We start from the raw sequence: 21,382 nt of genomic DNA, 5'->3' as shown, positions 1-21,382 counted from the left end.
CGTTCACACGGTTCTTATCGTTTAAACTTCCTTAAAAATATTGTGCGTAGCACTTTTCTTATTGCTCACTGTCTTAGCGAAATCCAAAGACTGCAGTTTCTTGTCTTTGCTGATTAAGGACTTTTTCATTTTTGAAACTAGATTTAGCTTAATTATAGGAGTCCGAATTAAAGAAGGAACTTTATTTTGGTATTTCAAGTATATCGTGTTTTACTCCCGGTACACCGGCCTAGTTTGTTTGAAGAAAATCCCCCCTTACTTTTAATGCGAAGAAATAGTTTGTTTTCATTTTACACTGATGGCGGTAGAATTGAAGACATTGCCCTCCCCCGGTACAGAATTTACTTCCAACGAAGCTGTTAGAAGCAATGTATTGCCCCCTCCCCCTTTCACATAATGTTCTAAATATATTGTTAAACGTAATTTGAAAATAATCTCTTTCATCGCTTCTCTGACAAATTCAAGGCTATGAGACTACAAGCTTAATATACAGTATTCTCTTTTTGCTTAAAACTGTTTTAATTTGAAAGCAAAAACATAACCCTTTGACTAGACCGATATCATGAGCACACTGGAAAAGGGTGACAGCTAATTATAGGCCTCACATTGGAGTCTTGTGTCAAATCAGAGTGAGCTAATAACAACAGAGCGATGGATGTCTCAGTTAGAGAAAATATTACAATTGAGAAAAGCCAAAATTTAACGAAAGGATAATTATTTCTTTTTGCGAGAATTTGGGATTGTAAAACAATTGTGGGAGGGGGTTAGGGTAAAAAGAATATATTTTATGTTTTCCATTGATTATAATGATGTTTGTATGGTTTGGGGGGGGGGTGGGGTTTGGGGTAAAGGAATATATTTACGTTTTAGCTGAATATACTGGAGGATGTCCAAGGAAAATAATTTTGAAAATAAAACGGAACTTACATAGTAAATTGTAGTTGTCAAGGCTTCTAATTCATCAATATTATCCATTCTAGCTGTTTGCACTATGTCAAAATACTTTCTGATAATTTAATCACATTGCATGTCCGTTATATACGAAATCCCAAGGGCGAATTGTTATGTAACGGGGAAAACTATATGTAACCAGCCCTCTGATTGGCTGAGAAGGGGGATGTAACCGACTCGTTGATTGGCTGAGAAGGAAATAGGTGATCTAACTGTTTCCTATTTCTGGAAACTCTTAACATTCGCCTTGAGCATGCACTTGGCCAAAACAACAACAACAACAAATACTGTTTACTATTTCTGGACACCTTGACATTCGCTGAGAGCGTGCACTTGCCCAAAACAACAACAACAACAAATGCTGTTTCCTATTTCTGGACACCTTGACATTCGCCTCGAGCGTGCACTTACAACAACAACAACAAATAAATCGACCTTGGAAAAAGAGGTCATTGACCCCATTAACAACGTGTTCTCCCTAATGACTCTATGCCCATATATGGTGTGCTGTCACGAGTTATAGGGTCACTTCTACTTTCGAACCTGCCTTTTGTAGTGCTGTATATTAGAGGACTAACTGGCTTTGAAGCAAATATGACCAGGAAGCTGACACGGCTGGAACTTTCAAAGGTGTTGAAAAATGGGCTTGGTCCACTTTAATGCTGAACACCATACATTTGAAATTCGTTTCAGGAAATTTTAGTTTAGATAACCCAAAACCAGTTTTAAACAAATCCTTATTTATCTACCTATTATCCAGTGGCCTCATTTCACAGAAATTTTGAGGGGGGATATATTTGCCCCCCCCCCCCTATTTTCAAATTATTTTTCAAAATACAAGGGTGAGCAAAATTTGGCCTTTTTTTTAATATTTCCAAATTAAAATTACCTCGAAAATTACCAAAAGAGGCATTTTCAATAAAAATACCTCAAAAAATTATTTTTTTTTAAATTTAGGGGATATCTAAGGGGAGCGCATGCCCCTTGCCTCACAATTGAAACCACTGCCAGTATCTCCTATCTATTGCCTGTTTATCTAAAAAATTGACTTGTCCACTGCAAAACCCTCTGAACATTCGAAATTGCAATTTGTTTAGATTAGGTAAGTACAATTTTAATTAAACACACAAATCCGTGTAGAAGAATCAATAGTAATACAACTGCTAACAAGTTTTAAATTCAAAACTAAAGAAATAAAAACTGTAACGAAAATATAAGACTTCCATATCTTTAAATATTTTGTTTGCATAATTGAAACAGTTATTTCCTGTCACGTACACAATTAGCCATGTCTAAATATTGACAATGAAGAAATCCAACTTCCAGAAATTGCTTCCTTTTTTTTATTTTAAGTCTGTGTACTCATCCTGTCTTTTAAGAGATTAATTAAAAAAAACTTTTTCCAAGAAATAAGTTTTTCAAAGAAAAGTAAAGAACTCCATTTGACCAAAAATGAGCAAAAATAAAATCAAATAATCTGCCAATCGTGAAATTACCACAAATCAGCATCGATAAATAAATGAAACCCAAAACGAACAGAAATTACAATAAATAACCGAGTCAAAATAAAAACGAGCAGAAATTAACATGAGTAGGGCTCAAAATCCCTATGCCTTCTCAAGGCCAGAACATAATTTGCACTTTACTGAAAAAATATAAATGTTTTTACTTTCATAACTTTAGTAAATCAAATAATATTAACATTTTGATTGCTAAATATCCGTATATACATATTAAACTGACAATTCACATTCATTTGTATTTTTTTACGACAACTCTTTCTATAAAAACCTCATATGCCCCCCGGGCATAGCTTACAACCCTTGCCCGAGGGCTGGGGGGGGGGGGGGGTATCATCCGCAAAGACGTAATTTCCAGAATTTTCAATCACGGAGAAAAAAATGGCTATCTTCAATTTTGATCGGATGTGTTTGGGGAAAAGGTGGGCGTGAGAGGGGGGTTAGTTGTCCTCCAATCACTTTCGACTATTAAAAAGGAGGTACTAGCCCTTTGAACTTCCAATCGAATGCACCCTTTTCAAGTTTCTACGACAACGCCTTCAATAAAAACCCTATATGCCCCCAGGGCATAACTTGTAACCCTTGCCCTGAGGGCTCTGAGGGGGAGGGGTTGTCATCCTCAAAGACCTAATTTCCAGAACTTACAACTACGTTGAACAAAATAGCTATCTCAAAATTTTGATTGGATGTGTTTGGATAAATGGTGGGCATGAGAGGGGGGTTAGTTGCCCTCCGATCACTTTCGGCTATTAAAAATGCCACTAGCCCTTTGAATTTCCAGTCGAATGAGCCCTTTTTTGAGTTTCTACGACAAAGCTTCCAACGAAAACCTTATATACCCCCAGGGCATAACTTACAGCCCATGTCCTGAGGAATGTGTGTGTGTGGGCGGGGGGGGGGGGCTGTCATTATCAAAGACCTAATTTCTGGAACTTTCAACTACGTTGAACAAAATGACTATCTAAAAATTTTGATTGGATTTGTTTGGGGAAAAGGTGGGCGTGGGAGGGGGGTTGGTTGCCCTCCAATCACTTTCAACTATTAAAGAGGGTATTAGCCCTTTGAATTTCCAATCGAATGAGCCTCTTTTGAAGTTTCTATGACAACGCTTTCCATAAAAACCTTATATGCCCCCAGGGCATAACTGAAAACCCTTGCCCTGAGGGCTTTGGATAAGTGTCCTCCTCAAAATCATAATTTCTATTCGGAAATCAACTACGCTGTACAAAATGGCTATCTCAAAATTTTGATTGGATGTGTTTCGGGAGATTGTGGGCGTGGAAGGGGTATTAGTTGCCTTCCGATCACTTTTGACTATTAAAAAGGGCACGAGCCACTCCAATTTTCAATTGAATGAGCCCTTTTCGAAGTTTCCACGACAACTTCTTTGATACAAAGTGCCCTGGTCTAAAGGAAAAAAATAATAAATAATACATCGTTCTTATATGCCCCCAGGACATAACTTAAAATTTTTAAAACCCTTGCCCTGAGGGCTGTGGGGGAGTGTCCTCCTCAAAAACATAATTTCTGTCTGGAAATCAACTACGCTGAACAAAATGGCTATCTTAAAAGTTTGATTGGACGTGTTTGGGGAAAGGGTGGGCGTGGAAAGGGTGTTAGCTGCGTTCTAATCACTTTCGACTATTAAAAAGGGCACTAGCCGTTCGAATTTCCAATCGAAGGAGCCCTTTTCCAAATTTTTACAACAACTCCTTCGCTGCGAAGTGCCCTGGTATGGAAGAAAAAAAATAATACATTGTGTCAACATCGTTCTTTACTTAGGCAGCGTGATTGCGCTGCCTATGACTAATGAAATAAGGTTTTACAAAGCGATAGCTGTAGTTTGAGAGATTTTCTTTCCTAAGAATAAACTAAATTATTTTAATTTTATAAGTACACGGTATCCACGCCCTTAAACTGGGGATGGGACCCGCCACAATATCAAGATCATTACTAATAATTTCCTGTATTTTCTATACGATCCAATTAATGTTTACATTTTTTTCAAATTTTGCCACCGCTTTCTTCAATTATTGTCCCCACCATCAGAGTCATTTTATCCGTACGTATCTGCTGCTACCCCTATGAAAATATCGTTAATACGCTAAATTCCCCTTAGAATATAAGGTTTCATTTACAGGAATTATGTTATTACTGCATCGAAGATAATCCGCCCTGGAACAACGTATAGTGTTGTGGCAAGTTTTACCTTAGGCAGTGAAGAAACTTTGGTGAAATGCTATGTCTCCAAAGATGGTGTAAATTTGGCTATCGCCTCTGGAGTTGCAGAAGGGGGACAGCCTGTAAGCTTGCAAATGCAGGTATGGCTTAGAAAGCTTTCCGTGTGTATCTTTAACATTAGAACATTAAAACTTAAAAGGAACAGAAATTATTCCGTATGTGAAGGGGGTTGCCTCATCCTGAATCCCTCTCTCTTCACACTAAAGTGTTTTAGAACTTTTAAAACAGCCTTTTATTCTAATTAAACGATCCTTGTGTTTCAGAAATCGTTCTTCAAAAATTGGGACAAAAAGTAAAACTTTAGCGTAAAGAGCAAGGTATCGAGGATGGGACATTCCCCCTCATGTAAGGAATAAGTTCTCTTCGTTTTATGTTTTAATGCTGCTCCTAATTTTCAGTTGAAAAAAAAAACTTGTTTTTGAATTTTACTTATGATCGTTTTTAAAAAAAAAGCAGGGAAATCCATCTCCACTCCGAAAACTTCTGCATAGAAAGTTCATCCTGTGTAAAATATCCCCCCGCCCATAAAAATTTCTCCCTGACAATTCTATACTTGCTGAAAATTTCTCTCGACACATTTCTTGCGGACAATTTCGCCTGAAAAATGCTCTTTAGCATACTTTCATTTGAAAAAGACTTTAATTTCTGATCGTTTTTCAAATCATGCCGGAAATCCTCCCTTCCGTTTAGAATTTTTCAAGACCCCCCACCCAGTGGAAAGCTGCTCCCCGAAAATTTCACCATGGAGAATTTCTCCTGTGGAACCCCCCCCCCGCCTGTAAAATCCTTCAGAAATTTTTGATCCCGCTGAAGACTTTCCCCGGACAACTCCCCCGGAACGTCTCCCCGTGTAAAATTGAGTCGGCAAAGAGAAAGCAAAACGAATAAAAACAATTTCATATAAGAATTTTGCCAAATTCCCCCAATGTAAAATTTCCCCTGGAAAAATTACCCCCAGAAACTTCCTTCCCCACGGAAAAGTCTCCCCATGGAAACTTCCTCACCCCAGCAGAAAGTCTCCCTCCTGCGAAAAATGTCTGTATAATTCCCCATAACAAATACTATACGTCAACAATGGGCATATGTCATAAATTACAGCTTTTCTTCCAGGGGCTGGGGTGTGTCATGTTATCCCCAAAAGCATATTTAATGGGCCATTCAACTAGGTTGAACAAAATGGCCATATAAAAATTTTAATTGGATTACTTTAGGGGAAAAGGGCGTGGGAGGAGAGTTGGTTGCCCTCCAATCTTATTGGTCACTTAAAAAGTGCGCTAGAACTATATTTCCGTTCAAATAAGCCCTCTCGCGATATTCCAGGACCATTGGTTCGATATGATCGCCCCCGAAAGAAAAATGCATCAGTGACCTTTACTCTTCTGGCAAAAAATACGAAATTCCACATTTTTCCAGATGGGAGCTTGAAACCTCTACAGTTGGGTAAATGGGTCCTCTGATATGCTGAATCTGATGATGTGATTTTTATTCTGATTCCTTGGCATTTTGGACGTATTTTCCATTGTTTTAAAAAATCAGGCAAATTTTCTCAGGATCATAGTTCTTGATGGGCGACCTAAAACTTAATGAAGATTTAAATCTGGAATAAGCATAAAAGTCCAATTCTTTATATGTAAAGTGCAAATTATGTTCTGGCCTTGGGAAGGTATAGGGGTTTCGAGCCCTACTCATGTTAATTTCTGCTCGTTTTGAGTTTGACTTGGTTATTAATTGTAATTTCTGTTCGTTTTGGGTTTCATTTATTTATCGATGCTGATTTGTAATTGGTTCACGCTTGGTAGATTATTTGATTTTATTTTTGCTCATTTTTGGTTTAATGGAGTTCTTTACTTTTCTTTGAAAACTTATTTTGTGAAAAAAGTTTTTTTTTTATTAATTTCTGTTCGTTTTATATTGACATAGTCTTTTCAGGGAAAAAGCAAACAATTCTCAAAGTCTTTTCGTTTTCTTAATACTTTATAGTTTGGCCTGCTATTTGTATGCTGGAGAAAAATTTTCAGTAATTTTTAACAACATACACCCTTTTAAAATCCTCGCACAAATAGTAGTGTTTAATTTAGTTCATATCTCCTATAATTGACCTGAAATAGAAAACTTGATACCATTCGCAAAAGAAATAAATCTGTTTACTTTCTTTGATAACTTGGACACACTTACGCTATTTTGTTTTGGTTAAATTTACAGAGCAGAGGTAGCCCCGAAAATTTGAACATAATACCCTCAGTCGTTCTTGGGATACTGCTGAGATGCCTTATTGGGAATTAGCATTAACACAGCGCATTTTGATTTAATCTAAAGGCAACATTTAGTTTTGAAACATAATGGGCAAATGGGAGGGGGGGCGGGGTAGGGGGACTAGTTGCCCTTCAATCACTTTTAACAAAAAAGGGCACTAGCCCTTTCATTTTCCAATAGAATGAGCCCTTTTTGAAGTTTCTACAAAATCTCCTTCTATAAAAACCTTATATGCCCCCTGGGCATAACTCACAACCCTTGCTCTGAGGGCTGTGAGGGAGACGGGCTGTCATCCTTAAAGACCTAAGTTCCAAAACTTTCAGCTACGTTGAACAGAATAGCTATATAAAAATTTTGATTGGATGTATTTGGGGAAAATGTGGGCGTGAGAGGGCGGTTAGTTGCCCTCAAATCACTTTCGACTATCAAAAAGGGCACTAGCCCTTTGAATTTCCAATCGAATGAGCCCTTTTTCGAGCTTCCAAGACAAGTATTTCAATAAACACCTTTTATGCTCTCAGGGGATAACTTATGATCTGAGCCTTGGTAGTTGTGGGGGGAGTGCTCGGCTCGGAGGTATAATTTTCTGAGCTTCGATCTGAGGGGAACGAAATGGCCACCCAAAAAATTATATTAAGCATTTTATCGAAAATGGTGAGCATAACAGGATTGTTAGTTGCTCTCCAATCACTTTCGACTATTAAAAGGGCACTAGCCATTTCAATTTCGAATCGAATGAGCCCTTTTTGAAGTTTCTACGACAACGCTTTCTATAAAACCTTATATGCCCCCAGGGCATAACTTATAACCCTTGCCCTGAGGGCTGTGGGGGGGGGGGGGGGTTGTCATCCTTAAAGACCTAATTTCCAGAATTTTCAACTACGTTGAACAAAATGGCTATCTCAAAACTTGGATTGGATGTGTTTGGGGATATTGTGGTCGTGAGAGGGGGGTTAGTTGCCCTCCAATCACTTTCGACTATTAAAAATGGCACTAGCCCTTTGAATTTCCAATCGAATGAGCCTTTATTAAGTTTCTACGACAACGCCTTCTATAAAAATCTTATATGCCCCCAGGGCATAACTTACAAACCTTGCCCTGAGAGCTGTGGGGGAGTGTCCTCCTCAAAAACATAATTTCTCTGTGGAAAACAACTACGCTGAACAAAATGGCTATCTCAAAATTTTGATTGGATGTGTTTCGGGTAATGGTGGGTGTGAGAGGGGTTTTAGTTGCCTTTTGATCACTTTCGAGTATTAAAAAGGGCACAAGCCACTCCAATTTCCATATGAATGAGCCCTTTTCGAAGTTCCTACAACTACTTGTTCGATACAAAGTGCCTTGCTCTAAAGGATAAAAATAATAAATAATACATTGTGCCAACAACGTTCTTATATGCCTCCCAGGGCATATCTTAAAACCTTTGCCCTGAGGGCTGTGGAGGAGTGTCCTCCTCAAAAACATATTTCGGCTATTAAAAAGGGCACAAGCCACTCCAATTTCCAATTGAATGAGCACTTTTCCAAGTTTTTACGACAACTCCTTGGGATCTGACAACTCCAACAGCCCTCACAGCCTTGTTATGTGGGAGGATCTTTCCATGGAGAAAGTTTTCATGGGGAAAGGGACATTGCTATGAAGGGGGTGCCGGATTTACCAGCATTATTTAAAAAATTATTAGAAATTAAATAAAAAAAAACAAGTTTTTGAACTGAAAGTAAGGAGCAACATCAGTAGTAATCAAGGTTATACTTTGGGGACTTTATGTTCCTTCCTGTATTATTTGCGGCCTTTACGTTCCCTGACACCTTTCCATGGCAGATTACCAGACTGATTATTGCTATTGTTGTCAATTGAATATGGAATTATACAAAACCTACCAAACAAGTTTCAGGGCCAACCAGACATGTTTCTGGGCCAAGCAGACAAGTTTCTGGGTCAACTATAAGTTTCTGGGCCTTTACAGTCCATGGCACCTTTCCAGAGCATGTACCTATGGATTTGGGGCCTTTCCATTCCTTCCTGTGCTATAGAAAACCGGTGCGTCTTGTTTAGCTCCCAATATATATCAATTATTTTTTTTGTATATATTCAGGTTTCAGATTAGGATTTTCTACAGTTTGAATAGTTCATTCATTCTACCAGTATCAATATTTTTGCAATCATTTACACAGATATGGAACATTCTAAGCGACTTCTGGTGAGTAGAATTTTCTAATTATTATAATAAAAAGAAACATATTTTTTTTTGTCTCGTCATTAAGTTAAGGAAGAATTTCCTTACTTACGCTTTTTTTTTCACAGTGCTGTTAGCTCTTTTAAAAAGCTTCATTATTTTAAATATTAAACAGTCCATGTATTTCAATTTTAGTTAATATTCAAAAAAAAGAGGGGTAGGATAGATATCTTTTTTGAAAATGCAAAAAAAAAACTTAAGCGTATAAGGTGAGATATAGGCTAGAGGACAGACCCTTTATATACTCAATAATTTTTAGTTTAGGCTATGTCCAGGAGACTTTCTCTTCCTATTTCTGTTATTTTAAGTATCTCGTAATTTAGGTGAATAAGTTTTATAAGCTTTGCATAAAAAAAAAATCGTTTTACTAGTAGATTCGAGTTTCAGGGGGAGTTAGCTCCCCTTCCCTCCAAAAAAACAAAATATTGAAATATAATGAATATATTAGATAGAAAACGCAAAGTATGCTATTTTTTTCTATTTAAATAAAATCTCTCCTCCCCTCTCCTTTGGTTACGATTGTAAATGTCTTGAAACAGTTCTTTTCATTAAAAAAAAATGTCATTTACCCATCGTGTTTTTAAAATGAGCTTTCTTTATCAGCTTAAATAGAACCACATTTACATTTACTGTGGGTAAAATGTCATTTACCCATCGTGTTTTTAAAATGAGCTTTCTTTATCAGCTTAAATAGAATAGGGGGGGGATGTTTTTGAAATCCCCCTTCCCTCCAAACTAAGAATTTTACTAAATTTTAATTTGAAAGCTTTTCTTTTTTAATATTTCACTACTAAATTTTCCTACTTTTTAAGAATGGTGATGTGTAGTTATGCTATTATCCCCCATCCAAAAAGAGATCAAGATGAGATGATATCACATCGATGGAGGCGGCAAGGCCATTAGTCATCCGATATACTAGTCCCAATCCAGGTTCGATGGACCAGCTAAGAGCCACTCCAGCAAGTGTCAGCTCTACACAAAGCTCTATGCAACCTGGCAGAAAATTCAAGAGAGAATGGATAGATTCTCATAATGCATCGATCTCATCCAATCAAGATCGGGGGGACAATCCTCTTCATGCTTTTCCAGGGACTTCAGATGTACAAGCGCAGCCAGAATTTGTAAATGTATATATTTTTTTTTCTTTTCCGTATTTTTCAAAAATAAGGCAAATTTTCTCAAATGCATAACTTCTGATAAGTAAAACTTAAATTTGTTTCTAAACTATTCTATAATAATCCTATTTCATTACCATTAACCAAATTAGCAGTATATAAAAGAGTGGTTATAACACAGAAGTAGCAAATAGCTTATCATACTTTTCTATAGATTTTATAAAAAGCTTACCTGTAATTTCTCTTTTAAGCAAGATGTTTTCTAATGCAAAAATCCGATTATTTCTTTAAACAAACTCTATATAAACAAATCACTATTTCACACTTGATGGTTGAACAAACATTCTTAAACTGGGATGTGTTTTGCACTTAGCTTTGTGCGTATTTTAATCCTTTTATCAAAATAAGCCATCGGGAAGGTTGAATATTAATCCGACAGGTATAAATTTGAATGTTAATCGCTCGCTGCAAAGTGGGGTTTCAAATAACCTGATGTTTTTATCTTATAAGAAGAGAGATATTAACACAGGAAAAATCGCAGAAATTGTTTCCACAACGTACTTCTATCTAATGCTGTTTCCGCAGCACGCTATAGGCTAAATGGATATAGGCTAAGGGGTTAGAAACGCAATTTCAACCGGTAAGAATATTTCAGCGGTGTGTGTGTGTGTGTGTGTGTGTGTGGTGTGTGTGTGTGTGTGTGTGTGTGTGTGTGTGTGTGTGTGTCTGTGTATGTGTGTGTATGTATATGTGTATATGTATGTGTGTGTGTGTGTGTGTTTGTGTGAGTGTGTATCTTTTAGAGTTTGTGTGAGTGTGTGTGTGTCTGTGATTTTGTGAGTCTTTGTGTGTGTGTGTGTGTGTGTGTGTTTGTATGGGGTTTTGGGTGTGGGTGGGTGGGGGGGTGTGGGGGGGGGTGGGTGGGTTGTGTGTGTGTGTGTGTGTGTGTGTGTGTGTGTGTGTGTGTGTGTGTGTGTGTGTGTGTGTGTGTGTGTGTGTGTGTGTGTGTGTGTGTGTGTGTGTGTGTGTGTGTGTGTGTGTGTGTGTGTGTGTGTGTGTGTGTGTGTGTGTGTGTGTGTGTGTGTCTGTGTGTGTGTGTGTGTGTGTGTGTGTGTGTGTGTGTGTGTGTGTGTGTGTGTGTGTGTGTGTGCGTGTATGTGTGTGCATGCATGTGCGCGTGTGTATGTGTGTTATTAACAAAATTTGTAATTTATTATGCATTGTTTTGTAAATAATGCTATAAGCAAAAATTTTTAAATTATTATGCATTTTTCTTATAAATTCGAAACTAATTAAGAAAAAAAAAATTGTTTTATAAAAAGAAAAAAAAGAAAAGTGTATTATAAGTGTGATAAAACTTTCGTGAAAAAAAAAAAAACTTAATCCATTCATTTTCTAGTTTCAGGGGGAAGCTGTGAAAACTTCTGCCTTCCCTGGCCCGGGATTTCAAAGTATCATTGGTAATTGTCCCCTCTCACCGGATGATGATGTTAGTGAAGGTACGTTATTTGATATCCCCCTGGATTTTCAATTTACAGCTGAAGAAATGGACAGTCTTATGCAAATTGTAGGGTCTAATTCTTCCAAGGATATTTTTAACGACAACTTTACTATTAGTGAATTGGATCCTGTACAAATAGGTGCAGGACATGAAAATAGTGTCACGTCCCCGGAACTACGTGAATTTTATTTGTTAGAGTCTGCTCTAAGTCACATACAATCATATAGGGTAAAATATATAGGGTTCTCCAGTATGACACTGAATTTGTAGATGGGGGAAAAAAACAAATAAAAAAGATGTTTTGTATTCAGTGAGAATACCGATGATGGATAGCGTTAAAAATTGGAATCGGGCTACTTACGAACCCCCAAAAGATGTAATTTCGTATGGCAATTTTTTTCCCGTTACAGTAATAAGTTGACTTTTATTTCAATGTTTGAAAAAAGGGGAGTATCTCCATTGCCCCAGTTGCTTTTCCCATGTAGAAATGAACAAAAGTTCTCGGATCACATAAGCAATAGCAAAATTCATGGCAATCAAAGAATTGAAATGCCGGTAGAAGGCAAAGATACTTTACAATTTAAAAATTTCCAAAATTCCCTGCTACAAGTTGATAAAATATCTTTAGATTGTGAAACAAGACTGGTTGAGGTATCAGACCCATCAAGGCCAAATAGAGTCAAGGAACACAAACTAGTTGCGTGTTCCTACGCACACGCCTGTCGCGATTCCAACAAAAAATGCAATTGGAAGAGTTTTTTTGGCTATGGATGAGGAGGGTAGCATGGAAAAGTTATTGGTATCCTTAATAAAAACAGCAAATGGCGTAATTTCACGATTACGTCACACCAACTACCCAATGACATTGTCAGATAAAAAGCAACTGGCATTAGAAAAGGGGAAAATTTGCTGGGTTTGTAGACGTGCTCTTGCCCCAAAAGACGCGGTCCAGGATCACGACCACCTTATTGATCCCAATTCAACGGGGAAAAGTAACTTTCGGGGGTGGGCTCACAATTCATGTAAGTTAAAAATTAAACAGCAGCTTTTTCTTCCGCTTTTTACAAATAACTCTAACTACGGTCTGAAGAATGTGCTACCAGAATTGATGCATCTTCAAGGAAATGGAACAGTGGATGATGATGCATGCGTGATAGACAGCTTTTCCTACAAAATCATTCCTAAATCATCGGAAATACGGAAATTTCATTCAAGAAATTATGAAAATATTTGTAAGTAAGTAAAAAGCTCTTTATTGATTTCACCTCTTGAATATACAGTACAGATACTTCATTCAAGAAACGTGATTAAACACGTTTTGAAACTACATACTATTTACTTACCTTTCCTTGGCACCTTTCCAAACGACCGGGGATTCCCCACTGGTTCCTACACATTGCAAAAAAGTGAGCAGTACGAAAACTCCACGTTTTCAACCAGACTGGTTTTTTTAGACAGCACCCATTTTTTAAGGGACCAATCAGAGACAGCGGAGGTTGCTCAATATACAATAACTTGATTGGTGATTGGTTACACAACGCGACGGCGCATACATAGTGAGAGAGAGAGACATGCAAAGTCGACATAGCTTTATTTCATTTTTAAGGTTAATTTATATGAGGTTACGTGCGCGCACGTAACTTCGTCCAAATTGACCTTAAAAAATGAAAGAAAGCTATGTTGACGTTGCAAGTCTCTCTCTCACTATGTATGCGCCGTCGCGGTGTGTAACCAATCACCAATCAAGTTATCGTATATTGAGCAACCTCCGCTGTGTCTGATTGGCCCCTAAAAAAATGGGTGTTGTCTAAAAAACCAGTCTGGTTGAAAACGTGGAGTTTTCATACTGCTCACTTTTTTGCAATGTGTAGGAGCCAGTGGGGAATCCCTACTAGTTTCGAAAGCTGACAAGGAAAGGTATGCAATTAGCATGTAGTTTAAAAACATGTTTAATCATGATCCTTGAATGAACTATCTGTACTGTATATTAAAGAGGTGAAATCAATAAAGAGCTTGTTACTTACTTACAAATATTTTCATAATTTCTTGAATGAAATTTCCGTATTTCCGATGATTTAGGAATGATTTTGTAGGAAAAGCTGTCTATCACCCATGCATCATCATCCACTGTTCCATTTCTTTGAAGATGCGCCAATGCTGGTAGCACATTCTTCAGACCGTAGTTAGAGTTATGTGTAAAAACCGGAAGAAAAAGTTGTTGTTCTTAAATTACATGAATTGTGGTCCCATCCCCGAAAGTAACTTTTTCCTGTTGACTTGGGGCCTATAAGGTGATTATGGTCCTGCATCGTGTTTTTAGGGGATAAAGCACCTCAACAAACCCAGCGCATCTCCCCCTGTTCAAGCGACAGCTGCTCTTTATCTGATAATGCCATTGGGTAGTTAACGTGACGCAATGGTGACATTGCGCCATTTGCTGTTTTTATTAAAGATACCAATAACTTTTCCATGCTGCCCTCCTCATCCATAGCCAAAAAAAACTCTTCCAACTGCATTTTATTGTTGGAATCGCGACAGGCGTGTGCGTAGAAACACGCAACTAGTTTGTGTTCCTTGACTCTATTTGGCCTTGATGGGTCTGATACCTCAACCAGTCTTGTTTCACAATCTAAAGATATTTTATCAACTTGTAGCAGGGAATTTTGGAAAGTTTTAAATTGTAAAGTATCTTTGCCTTCTACCGGCATTTCAATTCTTTGATTCCCATGAATTTTGCAATGGTTCATGTGATCTGAGAATGTTCGCTCATTTCGAAATGGGGAAAGGCACATGGGGCAATAGAAATGTTCCCCTTTCTTCAAACCTTGGGATAAGAGTCGACTTATTGCTGTAACGGGGAAAAATGACCATAGGAATTTACATCTTTGGGAGGCTCATAAATAACCCAAACCCAATTTTTAACATTTTCCACCATCGTTGTCCTAACTGAATACAAAACCCCTTTTTTATTTGGTTTTTTTTCCCATCTACAAATTCTGTGTCATACTGGAGAACAACCACCCCCACCCCCAGATTTTCAATTTCGTTCTCGAATATTCTTATTTATTTAAATGAAAACCGATAATTACCCTCAAAAAAAAAAAAAATTGATTTAGGGAAATTTTCTACACCGTTACGTGCAAGTCCGTCGAGATTTTTCATTGATTAATTATCTTTTAATGTTTTATGGGCTCCTGCTAAAAACGCATACTTAAAACATTGCAGTCCTGTGTCAAATCTGAAGCCCTGAACTCCTCTCGTAGTCGTCAAATCTGGGCGGCATTTTATTTTTGGATTAATCACTCCCCATAAAGTAAATGCTTTTTTAAATCTACTGATATTCAGATCAATCCGTGCAATATAAAGAATTCTGGACCCCCTCCCTCTCTCATTAAATGTGTCCAAAGTTGATGTTAATTTATTTACCCAGTTGAAAAAGTTATCCTCAAATTCGTTTAGACCTGGGTAAAAAGTTTGGTTGCAATTTGAAAAATGAAAGTGAAAAATATCCCTATATGCTTACTTTGGTAAATACTCTGTCTGATTAACCGGTTCTCTAATCCCTTCGTGGTTTCCCCAAGTCGTACGGTTAACCGCAATGTTTACGTGAAGTCGGGCGAGAGAGCTCGGGAGAACTGTAAAAGGGTCAGTTAAAACAATGCCCGCGTGTTCCTCAGGAGGGTTAAAATCTACCCTATATGATTGTATGTGACTTAGAGCAGACTCTAAAAAATAAAATTCACGTAGCTCCGGGGACGTGACACTATTTTCATATCCTGTACCTATTTTTACAGAATCTAATTCACTAATAGTAAAGTTGTCGTTAAAAATATCCTTGGAAGGATTTAGACCCTACACATTTTCATAAGGTTGTCTATTTCTTCAGCTGTAAATTGAAAATCCAGGGGGATATCAAATAACGTACCTTCACTAACATCATCATCCGGCGAGAAGGGACAATTACCCATGGTACTTTGAAATCCCGGGCCAGGGAAGGCAGAAGTTTTCACAGCTTCCCCCTGAAACTAGAAAATGAATGGATTAAGTTTTTTTTTTCTTTGACGAAAGTCTTATCAAACTTATAATAAACTTTTCTTTTTTTTCTTTTTTTATCAAACAATTTTTTTTCTTAATTGGTTTTGAATTTATAAAAAAAATGAGTAATAAGTTAAACATTTTTTGCAAATATTATTATTTACAAAACGATTAACAATAAATTACACATTTTGTTTATGACACACTTACACACGTAAGCATTCATGCACACACACACACACACACACACAAACACACACAAACACACACGCTGAAATATTCTTACAGGTTGAAAATGCGTTTCTAACCCCTTAGCCTATATTCTATTAGCCTATAACGTGCTGCGAAAACAGCGACAGATAAAAATGCGCTTTGGAAAAAATCTATGCGATTTTTCCTGTGTTAATATCTCTCTTCATCTAAGATAAAAACATCTAGTTATTTGAAACCCCACTTTGTAGCGAGCGATTAACATTCAAATTATACCTGTCAGATTAACATTCAACCTTCCCGATGGCTTATTTTGATAAAAGGATTAAAATACGCACAAAGCTAAGTGCAAAACACATCCCAGTTTAAGAATGTTTGTTAAACCATCAAGTGTGAAATAGTGATTTGTTTATATAGAGTTTGTTTAAAGAAATAATCGGATTTTTGCATTACAAAACATATTGCTTAAAAGAGAAATTACAGGTAAGCTTTTTACAAAATCTATAGAAAAGTATGATAAGCTATTTGCTACTTCTGTGTTATAACCACTCTTTTATATACTGGTAATTTGGTTAATGGTAATGAAATAGGATTATTATAGAAAAGTTTAGAAACAAATTTAAGTTTTACTCATCAAAAGTTATGCGCTTGAGAAAATTTGCCTTATTTTTGAAAATACGGAAAAAAAATATATACATTTACAAATTCTGACTGCGCTTGTACATCTGAAGTCCCTGGAAAAGCATGAAGAGGAGTGTCCTCGCGATCTTGATTGGATGAGATTGATGCATTATGAGAATCTATCCATTCTCTCTTGAATTTTCTGCCAGGTTGCATAGAGCTTTGTGTAGAGCTGACACTGGCTTGAGAGGCTCCTGGCTGGTCCATCGAACTTGTATTGGAACTAGCATATCTGATGACTGATGGTCTTGCAGCTTGCATCGATGTGATATCACCTCATCTTGATCTCTTTTCGGATGGGGGATAATTGCATAAATCCACCTCAACATTCTTAAAAAGAAGAAAAATTTAGTAATGAAATATTTAAAAAGAAAAGCTTTTAAATTAAAATTTAGGAAAATTTTGAGTTTGAAGGGAAAGGGGATTTCAAAAACATCCCCCCCCCTATTCTATTTAAGCTGATAAATAGAGCTCAGTTTAAAAAAACGATGGTTAAATGACATTTTACCCACAGTAAATGTAAATGTGGTTCTATTTAAGCTGATAAAGAAAGCTCATTTTAAAAACACGCTGGGAAAATGACTTTTTTTTTTGAATGAAAAGAACTATTTCAAGACATTTACAATCGTAATCACCGGAGAGGTGAGGAGAGATTTTATTTAAATGGAAAAAAATAGCTTACTTAGCGTTTAATATTGAATATATTAATTATATTTTAATATTGTGTTTTGTTTGCGGGGTGGGGGAGGGGGCTAAGTCCCTCTGAATTTCTAAACGCCTATTACAACGATTTTTTTTTATGAAAAGATTTTAAAACTTTGTCAAAAAAATTACAAGATAGTTAAGATAAAAGAAAAAGGAAGAAAAAGACTAATCTAAATAGCCTAAAATAAAAATTATTGAGTATATAAATGGTTCTTCCTCTAGCCTATATCTCACCCTGTACGCTTAAGGTTTTTTTAGCATTTTCTAAAGAGATGTTTATCTTACCCCTCTTTTTTGAATATTTACTAAAATTGAAATACATGGACTGTTTAATATTTAAAAGAAGGAAGCTTTTTAAAAGAGCTAACAGCACGGTGAAAAAAAAAGCGTAAGCAAGGAAATTCTTCCTTAACTTAATGGCGAGACAAAAAAATAGATTTCTTTTTATTATAATATTTAGAAAATTTTACTCACCAGAAGTCACTTAGAATATTCCATATCTGTGTAAATGATTGCAAAAATATTGATACTGGTAGAATGAATGAACTATTCAAACTGTAGAAAATTCTAATCTGAAACCTGAATATATACAAAAAAATAATTGATATATATTGGCAGCTAAACAAGACGCACCGGTTTTCTATAGCACAGGAAGGAACGTAAAGGCCCCAAATCCATAGGTACATGCTCTGGAAAGGTGCCATGGAATGTAAAGGCCCAGAAACCTATAGTTGACCCAGAAACCTGTCTGCTTGGCCCAGAAACATGTCTGGTAGGTTTTGTATAATTCCATATTCAATTGACAACAATAGCAATAATCAGTCTGGTAATCTGCCATGGAAAGGTGTCAGGGAACGTAAAGGCCGCAAATAATACAGGAAGGAACATAAAGTCCCCAAAGTATAACCTTGATTACTACTAACATCAAAACTTAAAACGAACAGAAAATATTACGTGTATGGTTGGATTTGCCCCCTAATCAAACCTCACTCATTAAGCCAAAGATTTTTTAGTACTTTCATAAGAGCTATTTATTCTAATTAACGGCCTTTGTGATTAAGGGGTCATTTTTAAAGAATTGGAACAAAATTCAAACTTTAGCGTAAAGAGCGAGGTATTGACTAGGGGACAAACCCAGTAATATACGTGTTAAAAATATATGAATATATAAGATCATTACGTAAGGTAATTCGTAAGTTACGTATATTTATTACTAATAAAACCGTTCGTAAATAAATTTAAACAACTTTCGAGAAAGCCATTTAACCAAATAAAAGTAAAACTAATATACAAATTTTGTTTTAATTATTCATGTACGGTAAGGCAAAATCAAAATCTGCATTATTTCAAAAACTTATCATGCAACTTATCACGTGCAACACATCAGAGAACCCTATTATAAAGGTTCCAAGATCCTATCTACAAATATGTGGAATATTGTATTTTTTGCCAGAAAAAAAAATCGCAGATGCCTGTTTATTTGTTAGTTTTTTTTTTGTTTTTGTTTAGGGTTGATAATATCAAACCAATGGTCCTAGAAGATGAAGAGAGAGCCCATTCGAAAGAAAATCAAAAGTTTTAGTTCTCTTTCAAAGTTACCAAAATGATTGGAGGCAATTATCCCCCCTTCCACGCACTTTTTTTTAACCAAAGACATCCGATCAAATTTTTTAGAGAGCCATTGTATGCAGCATACTTGAAATGTGTGATAACTATACTTTTGGTGATGAAATGAACACCATAATTCCTGGGGAAAGGGACTTAAGTTGCACAATTTACCTGTTCTTCACATATAGGATTTGTTATTGGAAAAGGCACAAATTTTTTCATGGGGGGGGGATCTCCTGCGGGGGATTTTCTATGGGAAGGACTTTCTCTATGAAAGAACGTTTCTTGGAGGAATTTTCCAGGGTAGCTTTTACGCAGGAGGGAGAGAAGGGGATTTCCTAGCATGATTTTAAAAACGATGAGAAATAAAATAAAAAGACAAGTTTTTCCAACTGAAAGTAAGGAACAATATTAAAATTAAAAAAAAAAATTGTTTCGTATATGAGGGGAGGTGCCTCCTCAAAGTAGAGGCAAAAATTAACATCAGTACGGCTGGCAACCCCCATTCCTTTTCAAGACCAGAACATAATTTGCACTTTAGTGAATACAAAATAAATTTTAAATGTTTTCACTCTTTCTGACTTTAATTGACAATCCACGGTCGTTTTTTTTTTTTTCAGTTAAGTGCAAATTATTTTCTAGCCTTGAGAAGGAATGGGGGTAGTCAGCTCTACTCATGTTAATTTTTGTTCGTTTTGAGTTTAACTTGGTTATTTATTGCAATTTCTGTTCGTGTTGGGTTTCATTTATTTATTGATGGCGATTTGTGGTAGTTTTAAACTTGGAAGATTATTTGACGTTATTTCTGCTTATTTTTGGTTTAATGGAGCTCTTTAGTTGTCTTTGAAAAACTTGCGTTGTGGAAAATGTTTTTTTAAATTAATCACGCAATAAGACGGGAGATGCCACCGCCTCAACTCCGATTCGCAAGCTTAGTCCAAGTTTATTATCTAATCAAAGGGAGGTTAGGGAAGGTAAACACCCGCTCATATTAATCCGAGGCACTTCTCAATTAAAATTTGGAAATTTGGGCTTAAATACAATTTTTAAGATTATTAGTTTTACAGATATGGGTTGCTCTTTAGTTATCATCCATTACCACGAGCGAGTTAATTGGTATCGGCCACTGAAACTCATTGGCGTTGAGTAAGACGGAAACAAGGTCCCATAAAACCCATTTAATTTACTTTTTACCTTCATACCAAATTCTTTGCTGGAAATGAAATGGACAGTTTTTTCAAGCATATCAAGATTAAATTGGAAGGGATTTGTATTGGTATCAACCTGACTAAAGAAGTTACTTATGATCAATGAATCACAGGAGCTTTATGATAATTTCTTTATTCATACAAGTCAGTGGCCCTGAGTAGGGGCGAATCAAGGGGCGCGGGCAAGATTTTTCTGGCACCCACTTTTTTTTTTTTCTCTCTTCTTTTTTTCCATTTTCTTAAATAAACTTGTCAATTAACGGTCCCTTGTCACATTGCGTCTCCCACAAGATTTTGCTCGACATCCACCTTTGATCCTGACCCCAGAGTAAAATCCAGGGCTAACGAGGTCTTGCAGGACCTTGTGCTTATCATAGCCAATAAACAGCTCCTCATACGCAAGAATATATATTAATTCGTTCTACTTTTTTCAGATCCCAGTTGAGTCTACCCATGGTTCATATTCTCTCAAAGTTGAAGGCTACACAGGAGCTGAGAAAAATGCTTTGTCTTTTAGTGCTACGAGTCCACTAAAGTTTTCCCCAGAGTTTTTGACGATACTTACAGAAACAAGCCGTGCTGCGTATATGAACTCTATGACTGGTAAATATTTTTATTCTTTGAACAGAATCCTAAAACTTCTCTATCAAGCTTTTTTGGAACTTTCCTTCTAAGGGTGGTCTGAAAAACCATCTACTCCCCAAAAGAACTTAGAAATTAAATTTTTATGTATTTAACCCCTCAGCAAAAGATTTATTATGATTATTTTCCAAAAGTTTAGGTCAGGTATGGCTGTGCGGGGCAATGCAATACAAAATGAGCTAAACTTGTATTTGAGCCCTACTTGGACATCTCACGTTTTCTTCAAAATAGCATAGGGACACAGATTTGAGTAATTTATCATGTATAAAACTTTAGCCCAAATCTAAAATGTTTTCGGATACCTGATTGGCATACAGTCTTTGCAGAGGAGGAGAAGGAGGGGATTAAAAAGGGGGAGGGGTCTTCTTTCGAGAAGGAGGAGGTTAAAAACAAAATAGTATGTCAGCAGCACAGAACATAAGGGCAAATACGGATAAAAAATGATAAAACTTGAGGGGGATAGGCTGAGGCTCAGA

The 21,382-nt window shown here is 36.6% G+C and overlaps 2 protein-coding genes across 3 annotated transcripts in view; both read left to right on the top strand.

Annotated features, from left to right (window-relative positions):
* LOC148941635 (uncharacterized) overlaps window positions 1-21,382 on the top strand; it is a 74,349-nt gene that overhangs the window by 45,964 nt on the left and 7,003 nt on the right. The gene's annotated exons all lie outside the window — the stretch shown is intronic.
* The window catches only part of LOC148941636 (uncharacterized), a 28,986-nt gene that overhangs the window by 1,636 nt on the left and 5,968 nt on the right, over window positions 1-21,382 (top strand). The window contains exons 2-3 of the mRNA XM_089104574.1: window positions 4,612-4,792; window positions 20,699-20,867. Coding sequence (XP_088960700.1) covers window positions 4,612-4,792; window positions 20,699-20,867 — 350 coding nt within the window. The remainder of the gene's footprint in view (window positions 1-4,611; window positions 4,793-20,698; window positions 20,868-21,382) is intronic.

The sequence above is a fragment of the Artemia sp. Qi Xiang Cuo genome, chromosome 18 (genome assembly GCF_049724085.1).
Source record: "Artemia sp. Qi Xiang Cuo chromosome 18, ASM4972408v1, whole genome shotgun sequence".
In the NCBI taxonomy this organism is placed as follows: Eukaryota; Metazoa; Arthropoda; class Branchiopoda; order Anostraca; family Artemiidae; genus Artemia; species Artemia sp. Qi Xiang Cuo.
This window is presented reverse-complemented; position numbering and strand designations above follow the sequence as displayed.